Below are 27,986 nucleotides of genomic sequence, written 5' to 3'. Positions count from 1 at the left end.
AAACAATATTTTTACAAATTAGAGATACCATCCAGAATATAAAATTAGTACAAGCAGAAGAGAGAAAACAATAGTCCGTGTCACTTAAGATGTTCTGCCAACAGTGAGTCATAACTGATTGTCCTTGGTTTTGAGTTTTAAATGTGAAGATAAAAATCTTATAAATGTCCATTTATGTTTGACATTCAAGAGGGGTTAAGCTAAAGAAAATCAGCACTGAATACTGAAAAAAAAAAAAAAGGATCTGAGGGAAAAGTTTAACCTCTCTTCATTCTGATTTAACTTTGATGATGTTCTATACATGATGAGGGTACTGCTATCTCACAACCCATCAGCAGGTAATTCATAAAGGGATCAAAGAAGGAAAATGCCATAGAGGCATGCATAATTTAACAATTTCATCAATAAACAATTCTTTAGATAATAAAGTGCACTGAAAGAGAAATGTGGAGAAAGAGAAAGGGGAAAAATACCCCATTTTTGCATCACACTGACACCACTCTGCATGGAAACTTTGGATTTGTGCACATACAGGAAATCAAGTAAATATTTTCCCAGTTTGCATCAACCACCATGATAATCACGCACTTAAACGTAGCCGCATGTAAAAGTATACACTATAGTAAATTATACTTGATGCACTTGTGTAGGTCACAGTACCCCAAAAATAAGGAAAAAAAGAAAAGATGGAAGTAGAACAAAATGGAAAAGGCAGTAAACAACTGCTTAATCACCTCAGGCTTCACAAACTTAGTTTTAGTAACAGAAGAATCAGCATTAGAAACATCAGTAAGTAAACACCTCTCAGGACACCATAGCATGTAGTTGCTATGATCTGGTAAAGCCTGGCATAATTATTCTGATTCTTGAATTCAACATTAGTCAAAGAATTTCTCTGTGTTGTATTTTGCAGCATACTACCTCTTTTGTTTGTTTGTTGTTATTTTAATTGTAGTTATTAAGCATGGTAAAACTAGTATTTTTTAAAGTTATTAACAATTCATTTTTCAAATTACTGCAAAGCAGGAAATCAGAAATTGCTTTCTAATCATCCTATGGTCACATTTTAATTTCATTTCCAGAAAAACTACCATTTCAAACAGATTTCCAGTAACACACTAATGCATATTATAATACAAATAGAAATATTAATGTATCACCATAGAACATCTAGACCTATTTTAATTTAGTTTATAAACATCCATTTTTAAACAAAGACTAATCACGATTAAATATAGAATACTTAGGGATTCTTTTTTTCTTAACTTTTATGCATTTTAATTTCACTTCATTTATTCCAGTTGTATGGGAAACTGGTAATCACAGCCTGAACCTCTGACTAATCAGCTGAGGCAAGTGATGGGTCAGCTGTGGGAGCACAGGTGAAGGTAATTCAACTGTGCTCCCGGAAGCAATGGAGCTTGACTCCACCTCTCCTAGACTTCATTTAAGGGCTGACTAGGCAGCGTCTCTGTTGGAGATCACTCCTTCATGGAGATTGGGTGATCAGCCTCAGCATTTTCCAGCTAGACTGAAGGCATCAACATTGGTGAGTTTTTCTTATAGATAACCTTTGGCTATCTATTTCTACCATTCTTGTATTATTTCCTATCTTACACCAGTCAACCATAACATATCTTAGAAGTGCAAAGTCTCATCGCTGTAGGTATTAAAAGGAAAGAAGGCAATCCAGGAGAGCAGGGATAGAGTCAAATGCTTTTCTGAATTAAGTCACTAGTTGTGATATTCAATTTCCATTCTTTTTTTTTTTTTTTTTTTTTTTTCCCCAGCCTTAATGTAAGTATAACAAGCATAGAAATGTTTACAATATAACGTGATGCTACAAATGCAAAATTTATTTGCTAGAACAAAGCTAAACTTCTTGTCTATTACACAGGCTACACAATTACCACATAGGTATGCACGAACAGGGGCTATAGAAAAAGAGCTTAAAGTATTGTGTTAAGTACTCAAAAAATAAAGTGTGACTGCAAAGACAACAAAGACAATGGCAACATTTTTTATTTTCATCTCAACAATACAACCTAACAAAAATCATTTTGGAGTGCACAAGAAGAAAGTCAGTTCTTCTCTTTTCTGAGGCAAAGACAACTATTTAGCTCCTTCCTTTCACCGTCTTCTCCATGGTATGCTGCAGCTGGGCGGTTAATTTAGTGCATAGGTAGAGCCTGACAGTTTATTTTGATCACACTGATTCATACTTATATCTCCATGGTCAGATGAGGCAATTCATAGAAACTTAGAACAAAAATCATAATCTATTACTCAGGCTTTTCACATGCCTCTTCAAAGGTGATACAGCAACACATTTACATGGAAGAAAATGACCTCAACATTTTCTCTCAGTCTGAATTACATGGCCCTCTCAAATTCAAGTTCTTGGAGTAGTTTTCATGCACTGCAATAGCTTATGTTGCACATTGTCTACTGCCAGTGGCAAGGAACAGGGAGTCTTACAAAGAGGAGTAGAAGTAAAAAGTGAGACCTTGTTAGCAGTTACCAGCATCTGATAGCCATCCACCTTAAAACTATTACTTCTCAGGTGCTCCAGGCAACATAAAACCACCATCACTGTAAGCATTTATACTGGTTGGTAGCACACATCCTTTTATCACCAGTGTCTTTCAAGCCTTTTGTTTATAGTTACTACTTCTTTCATTTACCAAACAATTGAATCAGTTATTTTTCAACACTAAGAAATAAAGAACTATATATAAACTCATAATTAAAATATTTCATTCTGTTCTCATAACTGTGGCTAGTTTAGAGCTGAAACAAAGTAATTATATTAGTTAGGAAAATACAATGTGTATAAAGTATATTTAGATATTTCTTGCACGCTGGACATTTTTAATTAAAGTGTGAGAAATGGGTAAGTAAAACCAATATCTTTTTGCGTGTAATCAGTCTCTTCTTTTATGCTGACTGCTCGCTTGTAGTCTTCTAAAGCTTCTCTACTGAAACCCAATTTAGCACGAATATCGGCTCTAAGTCTGTACATCATGGCATCATTAGGCTGAATCGACAATGCTGTAAAAATCAGAAATAGAATGTTAGGTAAAGAGAATCACACAATTGCAGGGGTTGGAAGGGATCTCGAGATCACTGAGTCCAGCTGCCCTGCTAAAGCAGTCAAAAAAGCATTGTCAAAAAGTCTGCGTTCTAATTCTTCTCCAAGCATTTTTTCCATAAGAGAAAACGTTACTTACTAATGTTCCATGAAAAGGTAGGCAACTTTGTCACAACACTTATTTCTTAGATTTTGTTATCTTTTTGATACAATTTATGCATTTCACCTTCAACACTGAACAGCAGAAACTTTGCTGTGCTATGTAAAATGAGCAAAATCTAAAAGAGGAAAACTCTCACTATCCACATTCTACTACATGGCAAGGAAACCAATATTCTCCTCAGTTTCTCTATTATATAAGTAATATTTAGAAAACTGATGGGAAGTTTAATCTGCTGTTTTAAAATTCTGCTTTGGAGAGAAAACTTGTAGTCTAGTCAATTGATGCTTCTCTTGCTGCATCCCAGGACGCAGTTGGCTTTCTGGGCTGCAAGCACATATTGCTGGTTCATGTTGAATCTTTCATCAACCAACACTCCCAAATCCTTCTTCTCAGGGCTGCTCTCAAGCCATTCTCCACCTAATTTGTATCTGTGCTTGAAATTGCCCCAACCCAGGTGCTGGACCTTGATAAAAGCTTGATTCAGATCCTCTTCTCTATGAAACGTGCAATTACCCCACAAAAGCTAATGGAAGACTAAAACCATTTCAACACTTGTTCTAGGATAAGCACACACTAAATCTCTTGCTAATACATGAAATAAGCTACATGAAACCCTTTTGTATGTCACCTAAATTCTTCACCACATGCAACAATTTTGGTATGTATAGTATTTTCCTGCACTTCTTGCAGCAATTTTGTTTGGAACCTGGTTCTAAACTAGTTCAGCTGCTATGACACGGTATGAAACAGTTTCTTCTAATTTGTATAATCCTTTTAGGTATAAGAATGGAAGAAAGACTAAAATTAATCAGTCATCCTCTATTACTCACGTCATAATATCATCATAGTATCATAGTCTCGTGCGGGTTGGAAGGGACCTTAAAGATCATCGAGTCCAACCCCCGGTATTCAAGCCTCTGTGTAGCAGAGCGGCACTTCTACCACTTGTGCCACAGGGGGCATTCGAACTCTGATCTCTGATCAAACTAGTTAGGAAGCATTAGCAAAAATACATACACAGTTGCTGAGTTATGAAATAAAAACAAGTTGCTATCATAATTTATTATGCTACTCTACAGTAGGTAAAAAAAGATTACCTGTTGAAATGTCTCTCTCAGCCAGTTCATATTGATTTAATGCATTATAGAAATTTGCCCTGTTAAAATACACTGCTGCAGAGAATGGGCAGAGGCAAATTGCCTTCTCAAAGTCTTCTTTTGCCTCTTCAAAATTTTTTAATATTGTATTTGTAACAGCACGATTCATAATAGCAGATTCATTTCTTGGTTCAAGCTTTAGTACCTCTGAATAATAGCAATAAGCCTAAAAAAAAAAAAATTAATTATTGGAGGTAAGATAGACTGAATAAACATCCCTCAAATTTTAATATTCTGTTTAGCATTATTTGTGCATAGCAGAGGCATGCACAGCACGCACATGGCCAGAGCAGCTGGCCCTAACTGATCAAAGTGATATTCCACACCATGGTTGGCACAGTGGCGATGAGCTGATGGCTGGACTAGGTGCATAGTGGTCTACTCCAGCCTTAATTACCCTATAGAACATGATCAAAATCCGGGAGAAGGAAGGAGAGGGAGGATTAATTTAGACTTATTGTGTCTGTCTTGTCAAGTAACCATAATGTACAAAGGCCTGTTTCCCTGAAAATGGTTAAATATCTGCATGCTGTTGGTAAGTAGTGAATGAATTCCCTGCTTTGCTTGTACATATAGCCTTTGGTTTACATATTAAACTGTCTTTATCTCAACTCACAAGTTTTCTCACTTTTACCCTTTCAGTTCTCTTCCCCATCACACTGGTAGGGAGAGAGTGAATGGCTACATGGAGCTTAGCTGCCTACTAGAGTTAACCCAGAACATTCAAAATGGGGTCAATAACCATCCAGACAGACTTCTGAAAAAGGAACAGCTGGCTTCACTGAGTTATAATCACAGCACAGAATAAATGAACCACTCACTAGGGACAATTTGGATTAACATACAAAATAGTTTATAGTCCAACTTCCATTCTTGAACTTTTACCCATAAAGAAACAGCTTCTAGAAGACAGAATAAGGAATCACAGCAATAGCAAAGATTAAGAGCAACCTTTCCAAGACCAGTCTTGATGAATGACTTCAGATGCAGATAAAAAGAGTACAAGATCACAGAAGCTACATGCCACTGGCCTTGTAGTCTTAAGGAATTTATGATCCAAGTCTGACTAATTCACACGAGCAACAAGGAGTCTAAATCTGAGAGACAAACAGGAACATGAAATTGCTTTCTGACATCACTGACTTCTTGTGCTGTATGAAGTACAATCTCAGCTTAAAACCATATGTCAAGTCTGTATTATACATGATGAATTTCTCAACAAGCGAATTGCAAGCCAGGCTGTTTACAGATACAATTCTAGTAGGGGATTAATTCAAGTTGATCAAAAGTGCTGAAGCATCTTTACTGGTTCTGCATTCCTACAGGTTCTGGACCATAAAGTTCTAATCAAAAGCCTAACTTTGCCCATAAAATGTGACAAAAAGCATGACAGGAAGCTGGGGGGGAATATCAGCATAAGGGCCCTCCTCACAGGGAGAAAAATAAATGTTTTGAATACTCTTAAGAGGAATTGAAGTATTCTGTATTTGGACGATGCATACTGTATTATAGCAGAATTAGGAAATTTAAAGTTCTTAAGATACTGTAGTTACAGATGTAATATCTAATTTCTTAAAGCCCATCAACAGAAGATTCTATTCATTTCCCTTCTAATGGTGTTATGGTGAAACTGGCAAGTTATTTAACACACAGCAATTAGGCTTCAGGGAGCTTACTTAGCATCAGTGAGATTTTGGTACCATGCTCTGTTACAGGTTTTTGTGATGAGTATCTTAACTGCTATGAATCTCAATTCATGCCAATGCTACCATATATGGTAATTACTTATTACTAACTACTATAGTTTAATTTTCTGTTAGAGGATCAGAAAATTAATCTAAAAAAGCTTCAAGTTAAGCATATTAGAAGACATCTTTGTACCATTGGTATTTATTAATAAGTATAAAGATTTTTTTGAAGACAGCATAGAGACAATATAAATTTTCTGAAGACTTACCTGTGAAAATTGATGATTATTGAAGTAGATGTTTGCTGCACTGAAATAAGCTAATGCACAGTTGGGGTCAACAGAAATTGCTTGTTGATAGTCCTTCATGGCACAGGATAAATACCCCATTAACTGATTGATGATACCTCGATTTGTTAGCAGCTGAGCAGTGGTAGTGAGCTAGAAGGAGTTAGCAGAGGCATCCTTATTAGGGAAAATTTACCCTTACGTAGTAATTCATTGTTTTTCAAAAATACATATAGTTAAAATAGAATAGCACTTAAGAATCCAAATCATCAATTGTTCATGTATAACGTTGGCTAGCTTCATAGAAACAGGTTAATCTTAGTAAAAACCACTTTAATCTCACACTTACCTTTAATGCAGCATTTACGTCTTGAAATGCAGAAAAAATTCCACCCATCTGAAGAGAGACTGAAGCTCGCCCTTCATATGCAGTGTCACATTTTGAATCAATAGCAATGACAGCTGTTAACTGTTTCCAAGCACTCTGAAGCTTTCCAAGGGCCTAAAATGAATTGCAATATGCACACAAAAAGAAATCCACACAATATCAAAAACCCCAATTGACAAACTTAAGAAAGCTAAAGTAGAATAAGGAAGCATCCTTATATTTACTAATGCAGTTACCTAAATTACAGAAAAAAAAATATTAAAATGGTTTTGTTAATTATGCAATACTTATTGTCCTTATAACCATGAAATATATCCACCACAAATGTTTTACCTGAAAGTATTTCCCATTTTTATCGTAGAATTAACCAAATAGTTGAGGTTGGAAGGCATTTCTGAGAACTGTCTATTGTAACTCCTTGCTGTAAGCAGGATCATCTACAGCAGATCACTCAGCTTTGTGTCCAGCTGGGTTCTGAACAACTCCAAGGATGGAGATTTCACAACCTATGTGTGTAATTGCTCTTGGTGTTTGGTCATTCTCGCAGTAAAAATAATGATAATTTGAATTTTTCAATTGAATTTACTGTATTTTAGTTACTGCTCTTTTAGTCCTGTCCTACCACTAGGCACCATTAAGAAAGCCTGGTTCCTTTTTCCTCTGTGCTCCTCCACTATCACAGAATCACAGAATTGTAGGGGTAGGAAGGGACCTCTAGAGATCATCAAGTCCAACCCCGCTGCCAAAGCAGGTTCCCTACAGCACTATGTATTTATACACACTGATAAAAATTCCCCCTTATACATTCCAATCTCCCTTTCCCTGCAGCAATACATGTGGACTAATTATGTAAAGGTAGAAAGCTAAATATCTAATTCCCTAAAAAAATACGCACATGTATCTTTAAGCCCTAAAGGTATGATCAGGCTGAAGAAAAGGCATTTAGTGAGATTTAGGCCTCTTGAAATTAAGCACGTGCCATTACGTGAATTTTCAAGGCTTGTTTCTGCCTCTGAGATGTCTAATTTCTATGTATTCCCTCCAAGCACTAGTAAGAAATCAACTATACTGGTAAATCTGTAAGCTTAAGGAAATTTTTGACACCTGTGCCAAAAGATCTGACCCAAGTTACTGACATTAGTCCCTCAGCCACACTTTGTAAAAATAACTCCCAGCAAAATTCATGACAACTCAAGAAATTTCAGGTAAATGGATATAATAAATCAAAGTAAATCATAGGAATTAGAAACAGAGGAAGGAAAGCTGTCAAGTCATATTTTATATCCCTTTGCTAATATAGAATTACATTTTCTATGTAGTTAAGTATTTTTCAGTAATCATAAGCTCTTTTCCAAGGGATATTAGCAGATTTGCTAACTCTATTATAGGTAATTGGAACAAATGAAATTGTTTCACAGCAATTTTCCATTTTTTGCCACTTCTTAAATTTGTAAACAGCTCATACACATAAATATACAAGTTCTTAATTTTCATTTATCTGATAATCAAATATACAAACCAAAGGTAAAGTTACTTGCTATTTCTTTAAAAACAGATTTACAAGACAACTGTGTAGAAGTGTGGGGAAAAGAGTGGTCTATTCATTGACTTAAAAAGAAAACAGACTACACTCTATCTTAAGTACACACACTGTTCTATATTTTGTATTTTGCATGGACAGGGATGCCAGTCTAGCAGCCAGCAGCTCCGCCCATGGCAGGGAGTTGGAACTAGATGATATTTAAAGGTCCCCTTCAACATAAGCCATTCTATGATTCCATAGAAATACACACATTGTATAAACCTTATTATGTTAGATTATACACTGTAATGACAATGAGATTTGGTGTCTTACCTGCAAGATGTATCCTAAGCAAATTCTGGCTTCTGTACACATTGGATTCAGGTGAATAGCTTTCAAGAAATCTTTCTGTGCTTGTTCAAGACCAGCCTGACCATTTTTCATATATGAATTTCCTCGTCCAATATAGGCTTCCACAGAAATGGGTTCTAGTTTGAGAACCTGAGTCAATGACCTCGCAGCTTCTTCAAACTCATTTAGTCTAAAAAAAATTAAAAAAAATAAAAAAAGAAGAGATTAACATTACTTCTGTTTAATGCTTCAATAACAAGATTGCTCTCAAAAAGTAGTTCAGTTCTGACTGAAGGGAATAGTCCATTTCTTAACTTTGCTTTCTATGTACATCTTGATGGTTATTATAAAAAGAAGATAGTCAGACATCAGTTTAAATTCCTTGATCTGAAGAAGAAAGCAGCAAAATTCATTCCCTTTTTATCCTAGGTGATATTTGTCTGAAATGGGAATGACTGACTCCATGTGTCACTACAATAAGCAGTCCTGTCTACCGCTTTTCCCTCTCTCCATCCTCAGTACTCTCAATATGAAAAAGTACATGGAAAAAACAAATTCTAGGAAATATTTCATTTTTGTACTCCATACCAAAGTTACATCATACCGAGAATGGCAGGTTCCAATAGCTTGAAAGATCTGGCTATCACCTGGACTAAGCAGCGCTGCTTCTTTAAAATCCTGAAATGAACAAACCCCAAATGAGAATTGACATTGTTTCACTTCTAGGTAGTTCACTAGAACTGTGGTTTCTGCTGAACAGTTCTACACCTCCACAAGAAAAGGGAGATAATTTCTGATGTTGGTGCATATCAGAAGTACTCCATAACTATTTAACTGTTGTCATATTCTATGACCTATGATCTGATAGAAAGCTATGTGATACCACAGTATTTCTCACAAAGCTAGAAGTAATTTTTCCAGGACAAAAAAAAAAAAAAGCTTCCCAGAGTGGTGTTGTTTTTAACAGAAACGATAACTATTGTTAAATGCATATATATTGAAAGCATGTTTTGCTACATGCAATTTCAACAGAACTCTTCCAGTAAGCAAATTATTTTAATTACTACTGTTTAAAAGTTACAGTAAACCAAATTCATATTTGCATTATAACTCTGCTCACAATGCACAATGTTCTAGTGAAGGATATCCCATTGTTATTATAAATCACCGTTTCAGGGCTTTTAACTTTTCCTTTTTACTAACACACACAACACTGTCAAAACGTTTGTGGTTTTTCAATAAAAACCTTGTGTTTGAAAGAGTAGTTTTTAATACCTAGGTTTTAAGCCTGCTACTTAAACACTCTGAATGAGGCATTTGCATTGCGTCAGACATTTCTTTCTTTCTTGAGATCTGACCCTCCCTGTCTTTCAATAAAAGTCACACACACAGAGGAAGAGAAAACAAGCTCACGCAATCAGATCCCTCCATTTACTTAGGATTCTGCAATGAATCAGTATTCATTTAGACCCAAAATAAATGACAAAGTTTACCAAAAAAAAAGTGCTTTATTTTTGTGGGGGTTTTTGGTTTTCTTTTTTTCTTTTTCTTTCTTTTTTTTTTTTGTTTTTGTTTTTGTTTTGTTTTTTACAAAAAGAAGGACAAGACAGTTCTCATTAATTGAATTTTGTTCAATTCTTGTACTTAACTCCAGCTGTATAAAATTGAAAAATGACCAGAACTGTCTTTTAATTGCAGATTCACTGCCCAGTTTGGTATTAGATGCAGAGCAAATTAAAAGTGAGCCTTAACTACCATTTAGAAACCATTTAGAAACTACACCATTAAGAGAAAAACCTAGATTTGCTCTACACAGATAAGGATTATTTATTTTTACCTCACAGGCAGTAGCGTCATCACCAAGTTCCAGGTAGAGTAATCCACGATTGATGAACACTTTTAGAACTATTTCCTTACTCATCTCATGTAGAAGAAAAATTCCATAATCTTTCAAAGCCTGTTAAAAAAAAAAGGCATTTTACACAACTATTTATTCAGAGAGAAATATACATTGACTTCCATAATTATGTACATATCTAATCCCAGAGTACAAAATCAAAGTTAATACAAATATATTAAACTGACTTCATTAAAACTCATTTTGTTATTTAAATTTTATTTTTTTTAACCAACCAAAATTTATAATGGCTTCTTCTTCTAAAATTTTTGTCCATATTCTTATTTCTAATGATGTCATAAATGATTATGCATTTATCATTGAAATAAACTATTTGTTAAACTTTTTACAAATATATTTTATTTTTACTGAAAAGATTAAGCACTACTTGTATTAACTGAATTTTCCTTTAAATTTTGTGAAGTTAGTGTTATGAGCAGGTATTAACAACAGCGTGATGTTGTAAAATTATGAACTGTACCTTTCTGAAGTTCTTTATTTGATGATAACAGATTGCTCTGTTATAATATGCCAAAATACAGGTATTGTCAAGATCAATAGTTTTTGAGAAATCTTCAATTGCAGCTATAAACGTCTGGAAATGAAAAAACATTACATAGAAGTTATAATTCACAACATCATATATTACTCCTGAAATTACAGCATACTGTAAAATTTAGTTGCATAGCTTTCCATTCTTATTTCTTCATGAGTACTCGAAGGTATCATTTCACTAAAAACTAGTTACTGTAGAGGGAGTACTTTTTTCAAAAGCTCTATTAGGACAGTCAGTATTTATTTCCATGAAAATTACATTAGTGTTATAGTGCTCTCTGGAGCTATTTGATTTAAAAACAAATCTCATTTACAAAACACTTTTTTTTTCAACATAATCACCTCCATTAACTGTGCATTTTTTTCCCAGCAGTGTACAAGAGTTTGTATGTCACACTCACAGAAGTCTGCCTGACTGCCTGTCCATGTGAAACTCATTTTCTGGACATCACCTCTGCTGAAACGCACCACCTACTCCTGCACTGTACACATCAACTGTTTGGTCTCATCAACAAGAATTGGTGGATGTCAGACACAAATAATTTCCACACTGAAGTATTCAGTTCCTCACTTTTGCTTCATACACACTTCCATGTCAGACACCATTTTGTCAGACTGCTCTGCTGCCACCTGTCACACACGGCAGCAACACGTAACGGAATACTGGCAGAAAGTTCAGCCTCTGCTGCTATACCACAAGCAGCTGCCTCTGATGTTGTGGCCCACCATAATAAAATAGGAAGGATTACTATCAGCATGACCCTCGTGCATTAGGTTCTAAGGGAGAAAGCAGCAGTACAACAACAAGAGATAACTACCTTATTTTGATACTTCAGTATTCCTCGGTAAAAATAAGCGTGTACATTGTCAGGATGAATTTTGATTGCCTCATTACAATTCATAATTGCCTTCGAGTATCTGCCTTCACTTTCATAGTAAGCAGCACGACCCATATAAGCCTACAGAGTTGAAGACAGAATAATGCTAAAAGAAAAAATAAAGCTGCTTATTTAAGACAAGGTTTAAATAAAAGAAATAACAAGCTTTATAAAAATATAGATCATTGTGCTTGCTGGCAGGTTACAAGGCAAAATATCCATAAACGCAGAACTAGTCATATTCTAAACCCATCCTAACATGCCTCAAGGAAACAAACTATCAGGTGTTTTTAATATTACCTGGAAATGTGATGGACAAAGGAGAAGTGTATGATTGAAGTCTTGGATGCACTTTGTTTCACTGAGTTGCATTTGACACAGCCCTCGTTGATAAAAAGCATCAGGGTATCTTGAATGTAGTCTTACAGCCTTACTAAAAGCATCACAGGCCTAAAAGTATTACAGTCATCTGGGTTAAACAGTTTGTTTGTACAGCTGAAACCACAGGCTGTCAAATTCATAGATTCATTTAAACAGGGAGATATAAGTTATTTATGCATTTTGAATATAATATGTATCCACTTTTCTATTGCTTTTGTCCACTGTGACTTAAAATGCCCTAATAGTACAATCATAACCACAGGAACGTACAACCTAACTCATTTTATGATCTTCAGTGAAACTTATAAAGCACATGGTCTTCTGTCTATAAAAGCTGAAACTGTGCAGTTATTTGTTACAGTGGTTGACATGAAACTCCTTCATAATTCATCCAGGCATTTTTTTCTTCCACATTGCTCATTACACAGTCATGGGCTCTTTCAGGATGTAGAGCTATAATATCAGGTGTGCAATGGCATGCATAACTTCATCAGTTGTCTGAATTATCTGGTATGGTAACACATAACAACTTTGAAAGCCTTCTTCCAAAAGAATATCCACTTTGACTTATGACAGTGCAGATCAGAGGCAGGTGTGAAATAACATTGTGCTCTGTGAAAGTTTGCCATTTCACATGATTCTAATTGCAGTCTTGAGCCTTTAGTAAATCAGCAAATGACACATGTTTACTAAAATATCAACATAGAAAGCATCCTCGGCCTGCCACAAAAGCTCACAGGTCAACTTTAATACTTTTTTTTCAGGAAGACTTTAATTTTTTTTCCACTACCTCAAATCTGAAATATTCATTTTATTGAAAAAAACGTTATTATTACTAATGGATAATGCATATAAACAAAGTGCCAAACAGAATCATCAAGGGGGTGTTTTGAGCTATAGTAATACAAAAAAAAAAAACCCACACACACACACAAAAAAAACACTTCAAATGCAAACTCCATATTTAATACAATAATCTAGGATTTCCTTTGTCTAAGTTCAGTAGAAATCAACAAAGCCACTGATTGCTACATGAGTATTTGTAAGATCTGTGAAAGTATTGATAAGAAGGTAAGAAATTGTGCCATTTTCTAATGATATCAGAATAGGAATTATTTTCATGCATTAAAATCAGAACATTAACACTGAAAAATGGTTCACAAACTTGAAAGACAATCTGGCATACGTCATAAGTTAAAAAGAATTGTTAAGGCAGTTAAAGTTGTTGAAAATAGTGACATTATTCATTTGGTTATCACTTTTATCTGTAGGCACTGGAGTCAAAGGAGTCAAATATATGTAACTAATACCAACCTCTGATAAATTTACTTGTTCCATATAACACAGGCCCAGAAGATAATGCATTTCTGCAGCCTCAAATGTATGAGGCAGGGTTTTATCTGAGGTCATCAGGAGATTTATAGCTTTCTTAAAACTTTCCACAGCATCCTACAATACAGGGAATATCAAGAATTTTAAAGCACTTAAGTGAAATTTTAAAATGTTTTAGTCTTTGGAACATAAATGTAAAAATGACAAGTACAGAGTTCCTTAATTCTGGAGCAGCATAGCCTGATTTCTGGTCATTTACTCAAGTTAGAAGAATTGTCTAAATCCTTGCCAGCAGTGAGGCCCCCTCACTGGGACTAAATCTCTGAAGAATCAGGGCAGGACTTTAATACACCCCTCTTAACTGTGACAACTGAGATGTGTCAGTTGGTACACGTACAGAGAGCAGGAGTATGGTTTTTGCACAGAATATACCTAAAATTCACTTAAATATATATATTAAATATATTTAATATTTAAGTATTTATGCACAAACAGAAAGAACATGCGTGTGAAATAGAGAACTTGATAGATAGGGAGATTCAAGTTATTCCTGATCTACTTGTTGCTTGCTGCTGTTATTAAACATTATTAAACGAGACTATCTACATTTTTGCATAAATAAATAGTACTGCACAAAAAGAAATTACATATCTATACTGGCAATTTCAACAATTCTGCAGGCCTCAGGCATTAGCTAACTGCATGAGCCAGAGAAGTGACGGTATTAGTTAAATCCTATGACAGAAGTATTCAAAAACTTGAAAAATACTTGCTACAATATATATTCACTTCATGTACATTAATGACATACTTGTACAGTAATTAGAAAAAGAACACTAGACATTATAGTTTTATTTCACTAGACTAATATCAGTTATATCTTAATCTTTTTTCCCTCCCAATGAAAATGTATTAAAGTTCAAAACTGCAGAACTGCAGTTTTGCTGTTGTTGAAATGTCTGACACAGGTCTCCTTGAATTTTAAGCAGTAAGGTGCACCAAAGATGTACTTATATACTGAAAGATATAAAATATTACAAGATTAAGAAAAAACATCATCTTGCTTGGCATAGATGTATAACGTAGATGTTTCTAACCTCTGTTTTCGCAGCTTTCATTTGTATTTTTCCTAAGAGGACAAACATTGAAGGCTCAGGTTGAGTTGTAGCAGCTTTACGTAAGCACTCTATGGCTTCACTGTGGTTTTGACAAAATGACTGAATGAGTGCTTGCTGAACAGGCTGAAACTCCAAGGACACTGGAAGAAAAACAGCACAGAAAATGATAATCTTTTACTTCAACATGTGTTTTCCATTATAAAATCTCTTAATAATATGCCAATTTCTGAATGCTGTTAAAATATTTTGTTTCAGTAAGGTAAAAATAATTCCACATAAAAATCTCAAGCCGAACAATTATCAACAAGTGTTGCTCAATGGCTATACACCCACAAACCCTCCTCTTCCCACATCTAAGTCTGTGCTATGTTGAAGAATCACCATATGCTTGCATTGTTTTTATATTGCTACACTCCGCACACCCAAAATTAATCCCTAGGAGAGACAGATCATTCATCTTGAGCAGAATAGGTATTCATATGGATTCATGAGTAACCGTAAGGATACACTGTAAACTGCCACTTTATGCTCATCACATAAAAAGGAATTTCTATACTGCAACATTTTTACTGTTCAAATGCATTGTGAAGGTTGAGTCCTGGAGCTATGCAGTATTTTATTAGGAAGCACTGTAAATAAGTACAGCACAGAATCTTTACTCTGTATTGCTTTTAGAGCAGAAATCAAAATTGAAAAGGAAAAAAAAGCACCACAAAACAAACAACAACAAAACAACAAGAACTCAAATAAGGAAATTCTGAAATCATAAGTGGTAATCAGGAAATAATGTACACTTACTGTCTTTAAACATTATCCTGTATTTTAGCTGATTCACAGTAACTAACTCATTAGAGTGCTTCAGCTTTTCTTTTTTTAAAATGTAAACTCATAATTCCTTGATTAGAGATCACACAACAAGAAAAGCAAACTGACATTACCTTCATTCATTTTTGCAATTTGGTGAATACATAAGCTTGCCAGTTCATATTTCTTCATCTCCATTAAATACTGTCCCCTGTAAGGAAATATTTGTTGGATACAATTAGTAAAGCTCTTCTCATGTATTTCTGTCAAAATGCAAACAGTGCTGCAATTTATTTTCTTTTATAAAAAAGATGGGGGGGAAAAAATGAATAACAGCGTATTCCAGTAAAAACATTTGAATTATTTCCTTTTTATGCCCATCAGAATTATATATCAAATTTTAATTTTTCTCTTTAACATAAAAGCACCAAGATACAACATGTTTTCTTCTTTGGAGACTATAAGAATTAAAAAACTACATTTCCTTTGAGATTACATTAGCAGGATTTTTAACCTTTGAGAGCAGGGTTCAAAGCATACAAAGTGTCTACAAAAATATTTCCAGTGGGAAATGCTGTTAAGAGTAAGGTACACGTGAAGGCTTCCACTAAATACTTTCCTACCTCAGTTTCAGTAGATCTGTCTTATCTGGATAAAGATGAATGGCTCGATTTATATCTTTCACAGCATTTGATAAATTATGAATCTGTAATTTAAAACAAAACAAAAAAAAAACTACTATTTATCTGATATTATGTACACAATTTGGAGACAATTATGTCTGTAAATGTGGCCCTACAGGACATAATAAACACATAATCATAATTCATGAGGCAAATGTCCTCTAAAGCAAGAGCTCAACACTTTCTAATTAAAAGGCTTGTCACCTGCAGATTTCCATACTTTCCCACAGGGTAGACTTGAACAACAGATATTTTCTTTTCTGAAATCCAAATAAGATTCTGGACTACTGCAAAGAAGAGTGGGACATTAGATCTACCTGCATAAATGTCCTGATTAATTTTAACTGCAAATCATTACAGCAATGATTTTTCAAGGCTGCATCTGTGGTCCCATTCACTGCTTTTCAGAAGGGGAACAGAAATGGAAGGAATCATTGCAGTGAAGATGTCAAGGACTGATCCAACCAGGTGGCTAGGTACCAGCTGGAACTGTCATCACAGAATATTTCTGGAATGCACACACTAATCTTAATTTAGCTACTCTACATATCTCAGTTATATTTCAAACAAACTACAGAAGCACCTGAGGATTGGTAGAAGACATCCAATATGGACTATCAGAGAAGTTCTTAAAGTCAGTATCAATAAAAAAAATAAAACTTAAAGATATAAGAGCCCATCCAAGTGAACTGATGAGTTAAAAGGTTTCCTTTAGTCAAATAAAATGAACACAGTTAAATAATTACTCAAAACACTTAGTAAGTGAATTAAACACTATGGGAAATAAATATTTCCATCTTTCCAATGACAGTTCTCAGAAATTAAGTCACACTGAAGACTATGTTCCTCACAATCCTGAGTTCACAAAAAACATCTGCTGGCAGAAGCTATTCTCTCATCTATGCAGATGTAAAACATTTTAATGGGAAACTAAATGTTATGTCTAGAACAAAAAAAAAGTGTTTCAATTTCTTTTAATTTATTTCAAGTATATCTTATTAAGTCCCAGAATAGATGAATGCTGATGTTAAAAAAAAAATCACATGAAATTTGAAATATTTTATGTTGCTTCATCACATGCCAACTTTGTTTTATACAATTACATACATTTCAAATACTATTATGGTGATGATGACAACTACTTGAAGTGTGTAGCTATAAACAGATTCTAACAATGTAGTATCAATGTGTAAATATTAAAATACTTGCAATCACACTGAATACAAAGCTGTTTAAGTGACAATAAAAAACTAAAGGGGAGTATTACCTTGTGATATGCTTGTGCTCTACACAAGTAGGCTTGAACATTGAGAGGATCAATTTTTATGGCATTAGTAAACTGCCGAATAGCTTCATAGTATTGATCCAGATGCAACAGCAGTATCAAACCAATATTTAGGTAAGCAAAGATGATACAGCTAAAAAGAAATATATATATTTTTTTTTTTGTTACTGCATGAAATAACATAACTTTATAAATTATGCAACAGGCTTAATTTGCTTTTATGACATTTATAACATATTTTGTGGTCACAATGAGCAAAATAGTAATAATTTCCAGCTGAGGAAATAGCTTCTATGCACAGAATAGATTAGCAATAGACCTAGAGGGTAATTCACATACACTGAATAAACAAAGGAACACTGAATTTTCCAATCTAGAGGCATGGTCTGCTTATAAAAGACTCCAAAAAAAAAAAACATACATGTCTCTCACCTAGCCTGCTCCTTTACTTTTTAGGCTAGCAGTGTGAGAGACCAGAGTTTCCAGGATTTGCAGTATGTCATGCAGCCATCTCTTGGAGAAAGTTACTAGGCAAGTTCTAGATTTCCAGCCAAAGAGACAGGAAAAAGGGAGTGCTGAGGGGGTTGTACATCTGCCACAGACTGGAATGGAAGCCTTTGCTCAAGACAATACTTTTTTGAGACTGAAAGAACTCTATTTTAAAAGCATGGGTAACTAATAACTGGAATAGGAAGCTTTTTCAATTTGCAAGACTGTCTCTAGAAGCCCTACCATGTAAACAGTCTGCTTATAGAGTACTAAGTGGCAGCAAGAAGTCCAATTTGCAGAAAGAGCATGAGCTTCAGTCACCAACTGTAACAAATCACAGGCAGTTTTGTTTTATTTTGTGTTATCTGGATTTTTTTGTTTGTTTGTTTTTGTTTTAATTTATTTCATGGATACTATTTAGTGACTTTGCTAAGCAAAATATTGTGGCATAATTCTTTTGGCAAAAAAAGTGCTTTCACCTGCATTGTACACAAACTTCCTTTCAGAAGACCTCTGAAATAATTACAGCATGAATGATCACCTGTAATTAGGATTTTCAGTTTCATCTTTCATTTGCCAAATAGCAATTTATTTGCCAAGTTGCCATATAAGGTTAAATAAAATTTAATCAAAAACAAATAATTATTTATTTTTAATATATTTGTACTGTGGCAAAAGAGATGAAAGATACTTTTTTTGAGAAGACAACATTATATTTAACATTATATTTAATTCCAATCTATTTTTTGAGTAAGTAGTGACTCAACTTTCCTTTATTCCTTTATTAGTACTTATCTTATTTACTTTTTTTTTTTTTTTTAGTATTTTTATGCTTTCAGGTAAAGTCCAGTTACCTGTCCAAAGCTATGAGGCTTTCAAAGTCACAGATTGCAAGTAACCATTGCTGTTGATTTGAGTAAATGACCCCACGATAAAGAAAAGAAGAAAAATTCTCCTGAGTGTCATTGATGAGAACTGTGAGAAAGAAGGAATGAAAAACAAAAATAAAAAAATCAGTACTTCAAATATTCTCATGTATTTCTGTTACTCTACTCACCTTATCTGCAGTTCACTCTTTACTCAAGCTTTCCTAGAGCTTTATAAAATATAATTGTTTAACAGCATTGTAACATAACATATTGTATGATAACACAAGTGGTTTCAATGTGGCTTCAAATATCTTCAAGATGTATAGAATTCTCAGTTACATTCATTCAAATTGTTAGAAGTGAAATCAAAGAGGCTATTTTCAGAGTGAAAATTCCTGAGGAGTAGCAACGGCAGCAACAGTCGATGTAGTGAACTTAATAGAAATGAAAGGGAACGAATTGTTAGCAAATACTGAAAAACAACTATATTTTTCAGAAACTAAACAGGAAATAATTTTGCTGTACTATAATAATTAATGGCTGGTGATCGTTTGTCTTTTAACAAACACATGCACCCTTAGAAGTAACAATACCAGAAACACTGAAGTCCTGCAGAGCTCTTTTTGGATCAATCTCCCGTAAGATGTAACCTCTATTGTAGAATGCCAACCAGCAAGAGGGATCTAGACGAATTGCTGCTGCTAAGTCATGTATTGCATTTTTATACCGCTTCTGTTTAGTATATGCTCTTCCTCGATATAGCCTAATACAGAAGAAACAATTTGAGTCAACTTAATACCAAGCATTCTTCCTCTCTTAATAACATGCAAATTTGAAGCAGTTATTTAGGGGGGAAAAAAAGTTGAAGATAAAACCAAATGCTTATTCTATTTCTCAGTGCATTGAAGAAAGTTTAAAGGAACAAAGTCCTACAACTATAACATATAGGTAGGTTTTAGCACTTCCATAATTCAAGCTCAGTATAACACAGCAGTGCCAGCTTGGAGACGAGTTGAATGGGAGACTCTCCAAGTTCCACAGTGTATTGGTACAACAGTTTGAATATGGAAAATGCAATTTTTCCTCAAACCGTACATAAGAAATAAAAGTAGTCTCATTATGTTATTAAAGCTTTCTGAAAGCATCTGTTCTGTTTTTCAATATTTCTTTAAAGCAGCCAGGTTTACAGAGTCACCTGTTATACTACTCCGCAATGAAATTCAAAATCCTGCATCCCAGGGAAACAGCACTTACATCTAAATTCAAGTGTCATCGTGTGGTATTGGGTTTTTTTGTTGTTGTTTTTTGTTTGTTTTTTACTTATTTCACAGATTATAGTATAGAAATAATGTAAATCTTTGCAGGAACTTTAATAAGAATTAGGTATGTTATCCAATGAAAAAAAAGCTAGAGAAAAAAAATCAGTCTCTTGAAGTCAAAAGTCAAAAAACATTGTAATTTGAAAATAAAGATTATTGTCATCCATATATTCATTGTTATTTTTTTCCTGCAGAAAACATTAACTAAGCATAATGCTAAGGACTGTCAAAAAAAAAAAAAAACAATTGAAATTAAGCATAGAACTATGCAATACTGAATATACTCTTCACTTTAAGCATTTATTTAAATCCAGTTCTTTACAGCAAACCACATCAAACCTACTCTATATTCACAGTACTTCATGGTTCACACACTCATGGTTCAGATTTGTAGTTAAATTAAGGTTTAGATACTAATCCAAAGTCACTAAAGAAATACAAAGACTCCCCTATGAATATCGTGGCTGAATAGTCTTACTCTGTTTCTGATATATACCTCTTTGAAAGTGCAATTGCTTTATTACTGTATAATGCATATTAGTCTTCTGTATATTAATATTTTAATAATCCAATTAAAATTCAAATACTTATGTCACACTCTATGTTATACCTTGCCTGAGCATTGCTAGGGTCTTCTCTAATCACAGCTGTAAAATCCCGTATAGCTGTAGTCAAAATTGAATGGTCAAAGAAATATATTCCATGTTTCATAAGTGCATCTGTTCTTTTGGGGTTATATTGAAAACACTGTAGTAAAAAAAAATAATAAAATAAAGAATTACATAATGCTATAAAAATAATGTTATAAAACTACATCCTTCATTCCTTTTTTTTTCCTTCTGATTCTCTCATCTGCTGTCATTTCCATTAACAATACACTGAGATATAGTTTGCATCACTGCTTCTATTAGTGCCTGAGAATCTGTAGGCAATCAGTAATTTACTGAATTACCAGACAGGAACAACAGAAATAAGTAATTTCTATGACACTGATTTCTTTCCAAACATCATTTATTAGAAAGGATACCTGTGCTCGGAGCTGCTTTCCAGATATATCCACATACAGTTTACTTTCAAAGTTAACAAGAACTACAACATTATTGTAACAATACAAAAAAGTTAACTTACTTTGGCATAATCATCTACAGCCAATAACAACTCATCTTCCTCAAAATACAACTCAGCTCTTCTGAAATAAATGTCATCATCTGTGGAGTTGCACTGTATTGCAGAGCTGTAATTGTTGATTGCCATTGTATTATCACCCAGTTTTCTGTAAATTTCAGCCTTTGACAGGTATGCATCTGAAATAATCCCACAAAATATAAAAAGCAGTATTTAGCAGTCCAAAATAACATCATCTGCTTTTTGTATGTGAAACAAGCAGTAGAAGTTAAACCAAAAAGTCTGGAAGTTGTTGCAACAGAGCTCAAATTTAGAGCTGTGTGCTGTCATCAAGACCATACAGATGGAAACTGATAGTACCCGTGAATCCCACAAAAGCTAAAATCTCTTCATTCTCTGCAGAGCTCAGTAGTAATGTCCCATCAAGCCATTTGAGTTAGTCCTGTTAGCTACAAACAAATATAAAAAGTAGATTTGGTTTAAATGGACCTATAAGTAGTTACTGATCCTTTCTGGAATAGAGCTAGCTTTCTTCCCAACAGCATATATGGTGCTGTGTTTTGAATTTGGAGTGAAAAATAGGGTTAGTAATACTGCTTTGTGGGAAGCAATGACTGATTGTCTTCCCTTTCTTTGTATCTTTCTTTTTTGTTTGTTAAACTCTCAGCACATCAACCCATAAGTTTTCTCACTTTTGATCTACCTATTTTTTCCCCTGACCTGACAGGGGTGGGATACAGGAAGGGAGCAGCTATACAGATCCTTAGACTCTAGCTTGAGTCAACTCACCCCACACATCCACTTCCACAATGGCTGAATCCTTCCCAATGCCTTCTAACAAACTTCTAGTGAAAAAGATTCAAAGAAAAAAATGTAATAGAGCAGAGGACAGTGGCACCAGAACAGCTGAAGATGAGGGCACCAATATCCTTTTAAGCCTCCACACTAGAAAGTGATACAAAAGTTTCAAATGATCCTCAGAAGTAGGAGTTCTCATTTTTGTGTCCTGTAACAGGCCTCAACTGCAATACCAAATTCAAAAAACCAGAACTCTCCAGCAGACAATGACAATATGACGAAGGAGTGAAATAGTTTCTCCCAGCCTCAAGCTGGCCTCTGATCAGTTAAAACTGATCATAAGTAGAGCAAAAGTAAGATATTTGAATGTAAGGGTGGAAAAAAAAAAAAAAACCACAAAACCAAAGACAAAGAAAACCACATTCACCCCCAGGTCCTTACAGATAGGTTAGCCAAAGCCTGAAGTAACACGTAATAAATGTCACACAAAAGACAGCAAGTCACATTCCTTTACCGGCTGGACATGACAACCAAAGACCATCATGAATTTAAATCTGTATGCCCACAAATACTGTTATAAAACTAATTTCAATCTGCTTTAAACACCTCACTTAGCTACATTACTCAATTCAGAAAGCCACTCCAGGGCTTCACTCCTAAAATGGTTATAAATCCCCTTTAGTTTATAACTCAGCATCTATCCATGAAAAAGCATACAATTACCCATCTTGCACTGTCATCCTTCAATTCAAAATTTTTCTCCTTGTGAAAAATACTTCCCACACATACTTGCACTATAAACATATGTTTATCATCAAATGTAGACATTTGTTGATCAACTATAATATAAACTACACACTGAGATCACATAATGAATGTACTGTGTTCAAAACAACAATACAGGGACTTTAAAATTCAGTATCTTGCTTAGCTATCCTTTCAATGTTCTGCACAGAGAAATGGTTACAGCAAATTAATATCACCTAAGTTATTTAAATAAGTATTAAAGAAAAAACAAAGGGTTGGAAAAATCACAAAGGAGCTTTCAACTCATCTAGTCGAACTTCCTGCTTAAATCAGGACTAAATACTGAGATCAAGTAGCACAGGGTCTTGTCCAGATTTTAAATCTCCAAGAAATATCTGCTTCAGTACTCCAGCATTCCTACAGTGAATATTTTCATGCCCAAGGATTTCTGTTGTTGCAACTTGTGTCCATTACCTCCCATCTGACAGAGCAAAGAAGTCTGATTCTGTCTCTCTACTACTATGCATCCCGTAGGTGACGACATATTTACCTATTAGCCTCATGTTCTCAAGGCCGTATCAGCTCCTTCAACTTTTCCTTATAAAAAGGATGTGTTCTAGGCACCTAACCATCTTAGAAAATTTCCAAAGGACTCTCTCCAGTTTCGCTCTCACATCAAGCACAGTATTGGAGATACAACACCACAGTCAGGCAGGGGAGAATCACCTTACCCCACCTGGAGGGCCACATTCTTCCCAATGCATCCAGAGTATAGCTAGCCTCCCCTGCTGCAAGGCTGCTCTGATGACTTACAACTTGTTCTGGAGAGCTGATACTCAGCCACTAGTTTCCAGTCCATACAGATAACGGGCACCTAAAAAACCTACACCAGTTCTTTAGAAGACATGGACCAAACTTGATTCTCTTCATTCTTCTGGCCAACAGGTGATACATTTTCCTTTTTAGGTCCTCCTTGATAGTATAAAGCTCACAGCAGAACAGGTCTGATTGAATGCACAATAGCATGTTGTCCCCACTATAGGATAATCAGCTTTCCCCATTAAATTAATGAGTTGGGTTTTTGTTTGTTTGTTAAGTACACTAAAATTAAGTATTTATTTTTGTCTTAGAAATCAATTTCCTGCCCCAAATACTTTAGCTTTACAGTTCTCCTATAATAGGGATAAACTACCTGAAGTTGGTTAAATATCTACTTTGGATGAAAAGTGAGCTGCTTAGAAAGTTAGATTATGCTTCAGTAGATACTTACCTACTTTATTTTTATTCGACTCTGTTATGAAATTCAGGTCATCTAAAGCAGCAGAAAAATTGTCTTGAAAGAGGTAAATCAAATGTCTATGCCAGTAAGCATCAAGTAGTTGTGGTTCTAAGCTTATAGCCTACAACAAAATAAGAATAATACTTTGTTTTGCAGAACAAACTTCTCAAATGTGCTAACAATAGTATGTGGGAAATGAAATCTTTTTGCACCAAAATGTAAAAACCATAAGTCTTCGACAAACTTCTATTTAACCCATAAATCTGAAGTTTGACTGATGCACCCATTTAAAAGCTACACATGCTTACAAATACGCATAATCAAAAAACAGCCTACCAGAATTCAGTATAAAACAGAGATCAGTTGTGACATTACCACATTTATTTCTTTAGTAGTTACTTGAATTATTTCTAGAAACTCAGAATGCTTAGAAACAATATTGCTCATCTATTTGAAAGTAAGAAATAAGCATGTTTTCATGAAAAAGGTACCTGTTTTTCAAACTGTGTTGTCATGATTCCCATAAAAGCACTATACATTTCTTAATTTATCCTAATATTCCTATATTCCTAATATTCTATTATTTGATAGATATTATGCATATATATATTCCACATATATTCACTGTACAGATAATACAAACTTAACAGCCATATAGAAATAGAGGCATATACATATCTGAGACTAGTCTGCTAGAAAAGTAATTCTCAGATTTGGGACCGTAAGCCATTTCTAGGATCCATTAACTACATAGAGAATGCATTTGGGTATCATGAAAATAACAGTCATTGTTTTAACTCAATTATGCAGTAGCTTTGCAAGCAGTTGATAAGGGCCCTCTGGTCAATGGGCCACTATCAGTGCGGAATTCTTAGCCTTTTCATACTCTTGACTACTCATTACTGAAGCTCAAGGTAAAAAAAAATTTTTTTTTTCCCCTCTCTCCTTTTTGGCAGCATTTTTATTCTGTTGGATTACTTCTGACTAGTTATGCAGGATATTAGGCAGAGTTAACAGCAGGTTTTGTAGCACTAAAGAGGAAACTTAAAGTTACATAAACATGCATAAAAAGCCATCCATACTACTGTATAAAACATCAATGTTAAATGATAGCTCAATCATAAAAAGAAAATACATTACTTTCCATTTAAATTTCTAACTATGCTTTTGCAGAAATTAAAAATATATTGTTAGCAGCATTATTTGAAGAAAGTAGCCTCTGTCTTTCCATCTATCCTCTCTCCAACACGTATCATATCACCTCAGGTCTTAAAACTGCTGTATCCTGAGCAAGGGTCATAAGATGAGTTTAAAAAAAAATACATATATATAGATATATACATATATATATACATATATAGATATATATAGAAGGTGCAGGGTGGTATGACATAGTAGGAAAGCCTGGCATTAAGCTTACTTTTTCCAAGTCATCCATAGCTGATTTTAGCTTGCCTAACTTTCTTCGTATTGCTCCACGCCTGCAATACTGAAAAGCTGAAGGACGCTCAACCTTTTCTATTAAATCAGTCAATCTTCTTACTTCTTCTTCTAAATCCTCAGTAGTATATGCTGCACCCTCAAGCAGAACAGGCTGCATTGAGTCAACTAATTCTATCTGTAGATTTGTTACTTGAGAGCCCACTGCCTTAGCTCCTTTTAGCAATTCAGTTTCCTTCTCAGGAACAGTCCTATCAGGGAATGTTTCATCAAGCCAGCATCTCCAGATTCCACTGACCCATGCACGAGCAGAGGTTTCTTTTGGAATTCCACCCCTCACTTCAGCAAACTTTTCAAAATCCAACAAACAAGGAATGCTTGGGCTCTGATATAGTTTGATTGCTGGAGACACCTTGATAATGAATTTATTATGAATAAGGAGTCTTCCTAGAGACACAGACCTAAGGAAAAAAATGTATCAAAATTAATATTTCCAGCTATATTAGCAATATTAAATTACATTCTGCCAGACAACAATTAACAAGAGTTGACAATATGTTAACAAATAATGACAACTTTTTAACATCAATGAGTTATAAAGAATATTGTTGAAGTTACGAGGTAAGCAGAATCCTGAATAACTTGTGATCCCAAGTAGTTCAGTGCTTATTTGGAATTTCATGCTCAATTCTCCCAAAACTTTCTAACTTCAATTTACAATGACAACGCTAAATTTAAGAAAGGACAATACTTCAGTTTGGTTAAATATGTTGATTACAAGTCCTAGATGGATGAATACAATAAACATATATGATACAGATAGCTATATTTTATATTGTATTGTATATAATACCTATAATAATATATGTACTATGTTATATTGTATCATATGTATATGTGGAAGATATTTGAAGAAGGATATGAAAATATAAGAATTAGCTATCACAGTTGAACAACTACAACACCACCACATGAACCTGAAAGGACAATTCCAAAATTATAAGCTGAGAAAACTTGTTTCTGCTAAGAAGAGCCTCCACAAAGGATCACAATCAACATCAGCTTGGGACCTCAAAGTAATAGAAACAAATCTTTAACAGAAACACTTAATATTTTTCACAAAGAACACTAGCCTTGCTAACACAGAATGAAATACTGGGAAAGACTACTAAGTAATTTTTACATAAGTGATATATTTATTTGCAGTAATACTTTAAATTTGGAGATCCCACTGAGAAAAGGGGAAACTGAAGGAAAAGTAAAGCAATCTTGAGTATTAATACATAAAATAATACAAAAATGAAACCCCCATGAGTTAAAGCAACTGATCTGAAATACTTAGTACAGTATAGTTGTTGTCTAAAATAGAACTTTGGAAAAAGGCCACTATCTCTCTTATTTTCCTCTTATTATAGCAGCATATGTTGCAGTAGTTTCAGTATATTGATTTTCTTAACAATAAACATACAGAAAGATGAAAAGGCAAATAAAGGACATGAATGTGAAAACTGGCCTGAAGGGCCAGGCCTCAGCATCAATATAAGTTACACTGGGAACACATAGCATGACTGCACACAAAATGAAAAAACCTTTGGGAGGTTTTTTGAGCTTACATTTTAAACATCTGTATTTTAAAAGTATCATTCTGCTAAAAACAAAACTACAGCTTGTACATTTTTTAAGGTAACCCATATAATAACTAAATAACTAAACGTAACTAAAGTAACATAACTAAATAAATAATAATAAATGAATAACCAAATAAAAAAGCATTCACTAGAGCAATGTTTTAGAGAATAGTTTATATGCAAATAGATAGAACCTGTAAGTAGATAATATAAATTAAAATGCATTCTTTAAAATGGCAAAACATTAAAGAAAACCTTTTGAGGATTCTTGAAGGTTGATTTAATTTCTTAATCACAGCTTCTAATTTTCTAGGATTTATTGCTTTCTTTGATTTCTTCTTCTTTTCATTTTTATTTTCAGCCTTTTCAGCTCTCTTTGCAACTTCAGCATTCTCACTATCCTCTTGTCCAGTCAAAGTAGGCATTTTTTCCACTGGTGCATTTGTCTTCTTTGAGTGGCAATCATCACAGATTTGATTCAAAGGATGCTTGGCAGGGGAGCGTTTTGCAGTCTTTATCTCAACTTTTGGCTTAGCTATTTGTTGCTTCATAAACTCCAACTCCGCCATGCTGGTTTTGAAGTTAGCTGGCATCTTTAATGTAGTTTCATGTTTGAAAGCAGTTATCTCTGGAGCAGAGGCTGATCTTTTAATCAAATTTATCTCCTTTAAATAAATAAATAATAATAAACATTTAAATGTTCATTTGAATT

General features: G+C 34.3%; 1 protein-coding gene across 5 annotated transcripts in view; it reads right to left on the bottom strand.

The window, feature by feature from the left end:
* Positions 1–2,004: 2,004 nt before the first annotated feature.
* Positions 2,005–27,986, bottom strand: part of TTC6 (tetratricopeptide repeat domain 6) — a 49,915-nt gene continuing 23,933 nt past the window's right edge. For 4 of the 5 annotated variants that reach the window (XM_015865044.2, XM_015865045.2, XM_032445021.1 and 1 more), the window contains 22 exons: positions 27,530–27,939; positions 25,627–26,107; positions 24,198–24,327; positions 21,386–21,561; positions 20,868–21,004; positions 19,532–19,701; positions 18,924–19,044; positions 17,563–17,713; positions 16,236–16,318; positions 15,747–15,823; positions 14,788–14,948; positions 13,673–13,807; positions 12,278–12,427; positions 11,918–12,058; positions 11,026–11,139; positions 10,485–10,604; positions 9,252–9,325; positions 8,630–8,837; positions 6,736–6,888; positions 6,369–6,539; positions 4,352–4,577; positions 2,005–3,051 (listed from right to left, as the gene is read on the bottom strand). In XM_015865044.2, coding sequence (XP_015720530.1) covers positions 2,876–3,051; positions 4,352–4,577; positions 6,369–6,539; positions 6,736–6,888; positions 8,630–8,837; positions 9,252–9,325; positions 10,485–10,604; positions 11,026–11,139; positions 11,918–12,058; positions 12,278–12,427; positions 13,673–13,807; positions 14,788–14,948; positions 15,747–15,823; positions 16,236–16,318; positions 17,563–17,713; positions 18,924–19,044; positions 19,532–19,701; positions 20,868–21,004; positions 21,386–21,561; positions 24,198–24,327; positions 25,627–26,107; positions 27,530–27,939 — 3,765 coding nt within the window. In that variant the 3' untranslated portion in view covers positions 2,005–2,875. The remainder of the gene's footprint in view (positions 3,052–4,351; positions 4,578–6,368; positions 6,540–6,735; positions 6,889–8,629; positions 8,838–9,251; positions 9,326–10,484; positions 10,605–11,025; positions 11,140–11,917; positions 12,059–12,277; positions 12,428–13,672; positions 13,808–14,787; positions 14,949–15,746; positions 15,824–16,235; positions 16,319–17,562; positions 17,714–18,923; positions 19,045–19,531; positions 19,702–20,867; positions 21,005–21,385; positions 21,562–24,197; positions 24,328–25,626; positions 26,108–27,529; positions 27,940–27,986) is intronic. The other variant, XM_032445022.1, reaches the window with a different exon arrangement.

This window comes from Coturnix japonica, chromosome 5 (genome assembly GCF_001577835.2).
Source record: "Coturnix japonica isolate 7356 chromosome 5, Coturnix japonica 2.1, whole genome shotgun sequence".
Taxonomy (NCBI): domain Eukaryota; kingdom Metazoa; phylum Chordata; class Aves; order Galliformes; family Phasianidae; genus Coturnix; species Coturnix japonica.
Note: the sequence above shows the minus strand (reverse complement) of the source record. Positions and strands in the feature narration are given on the sequence as shown.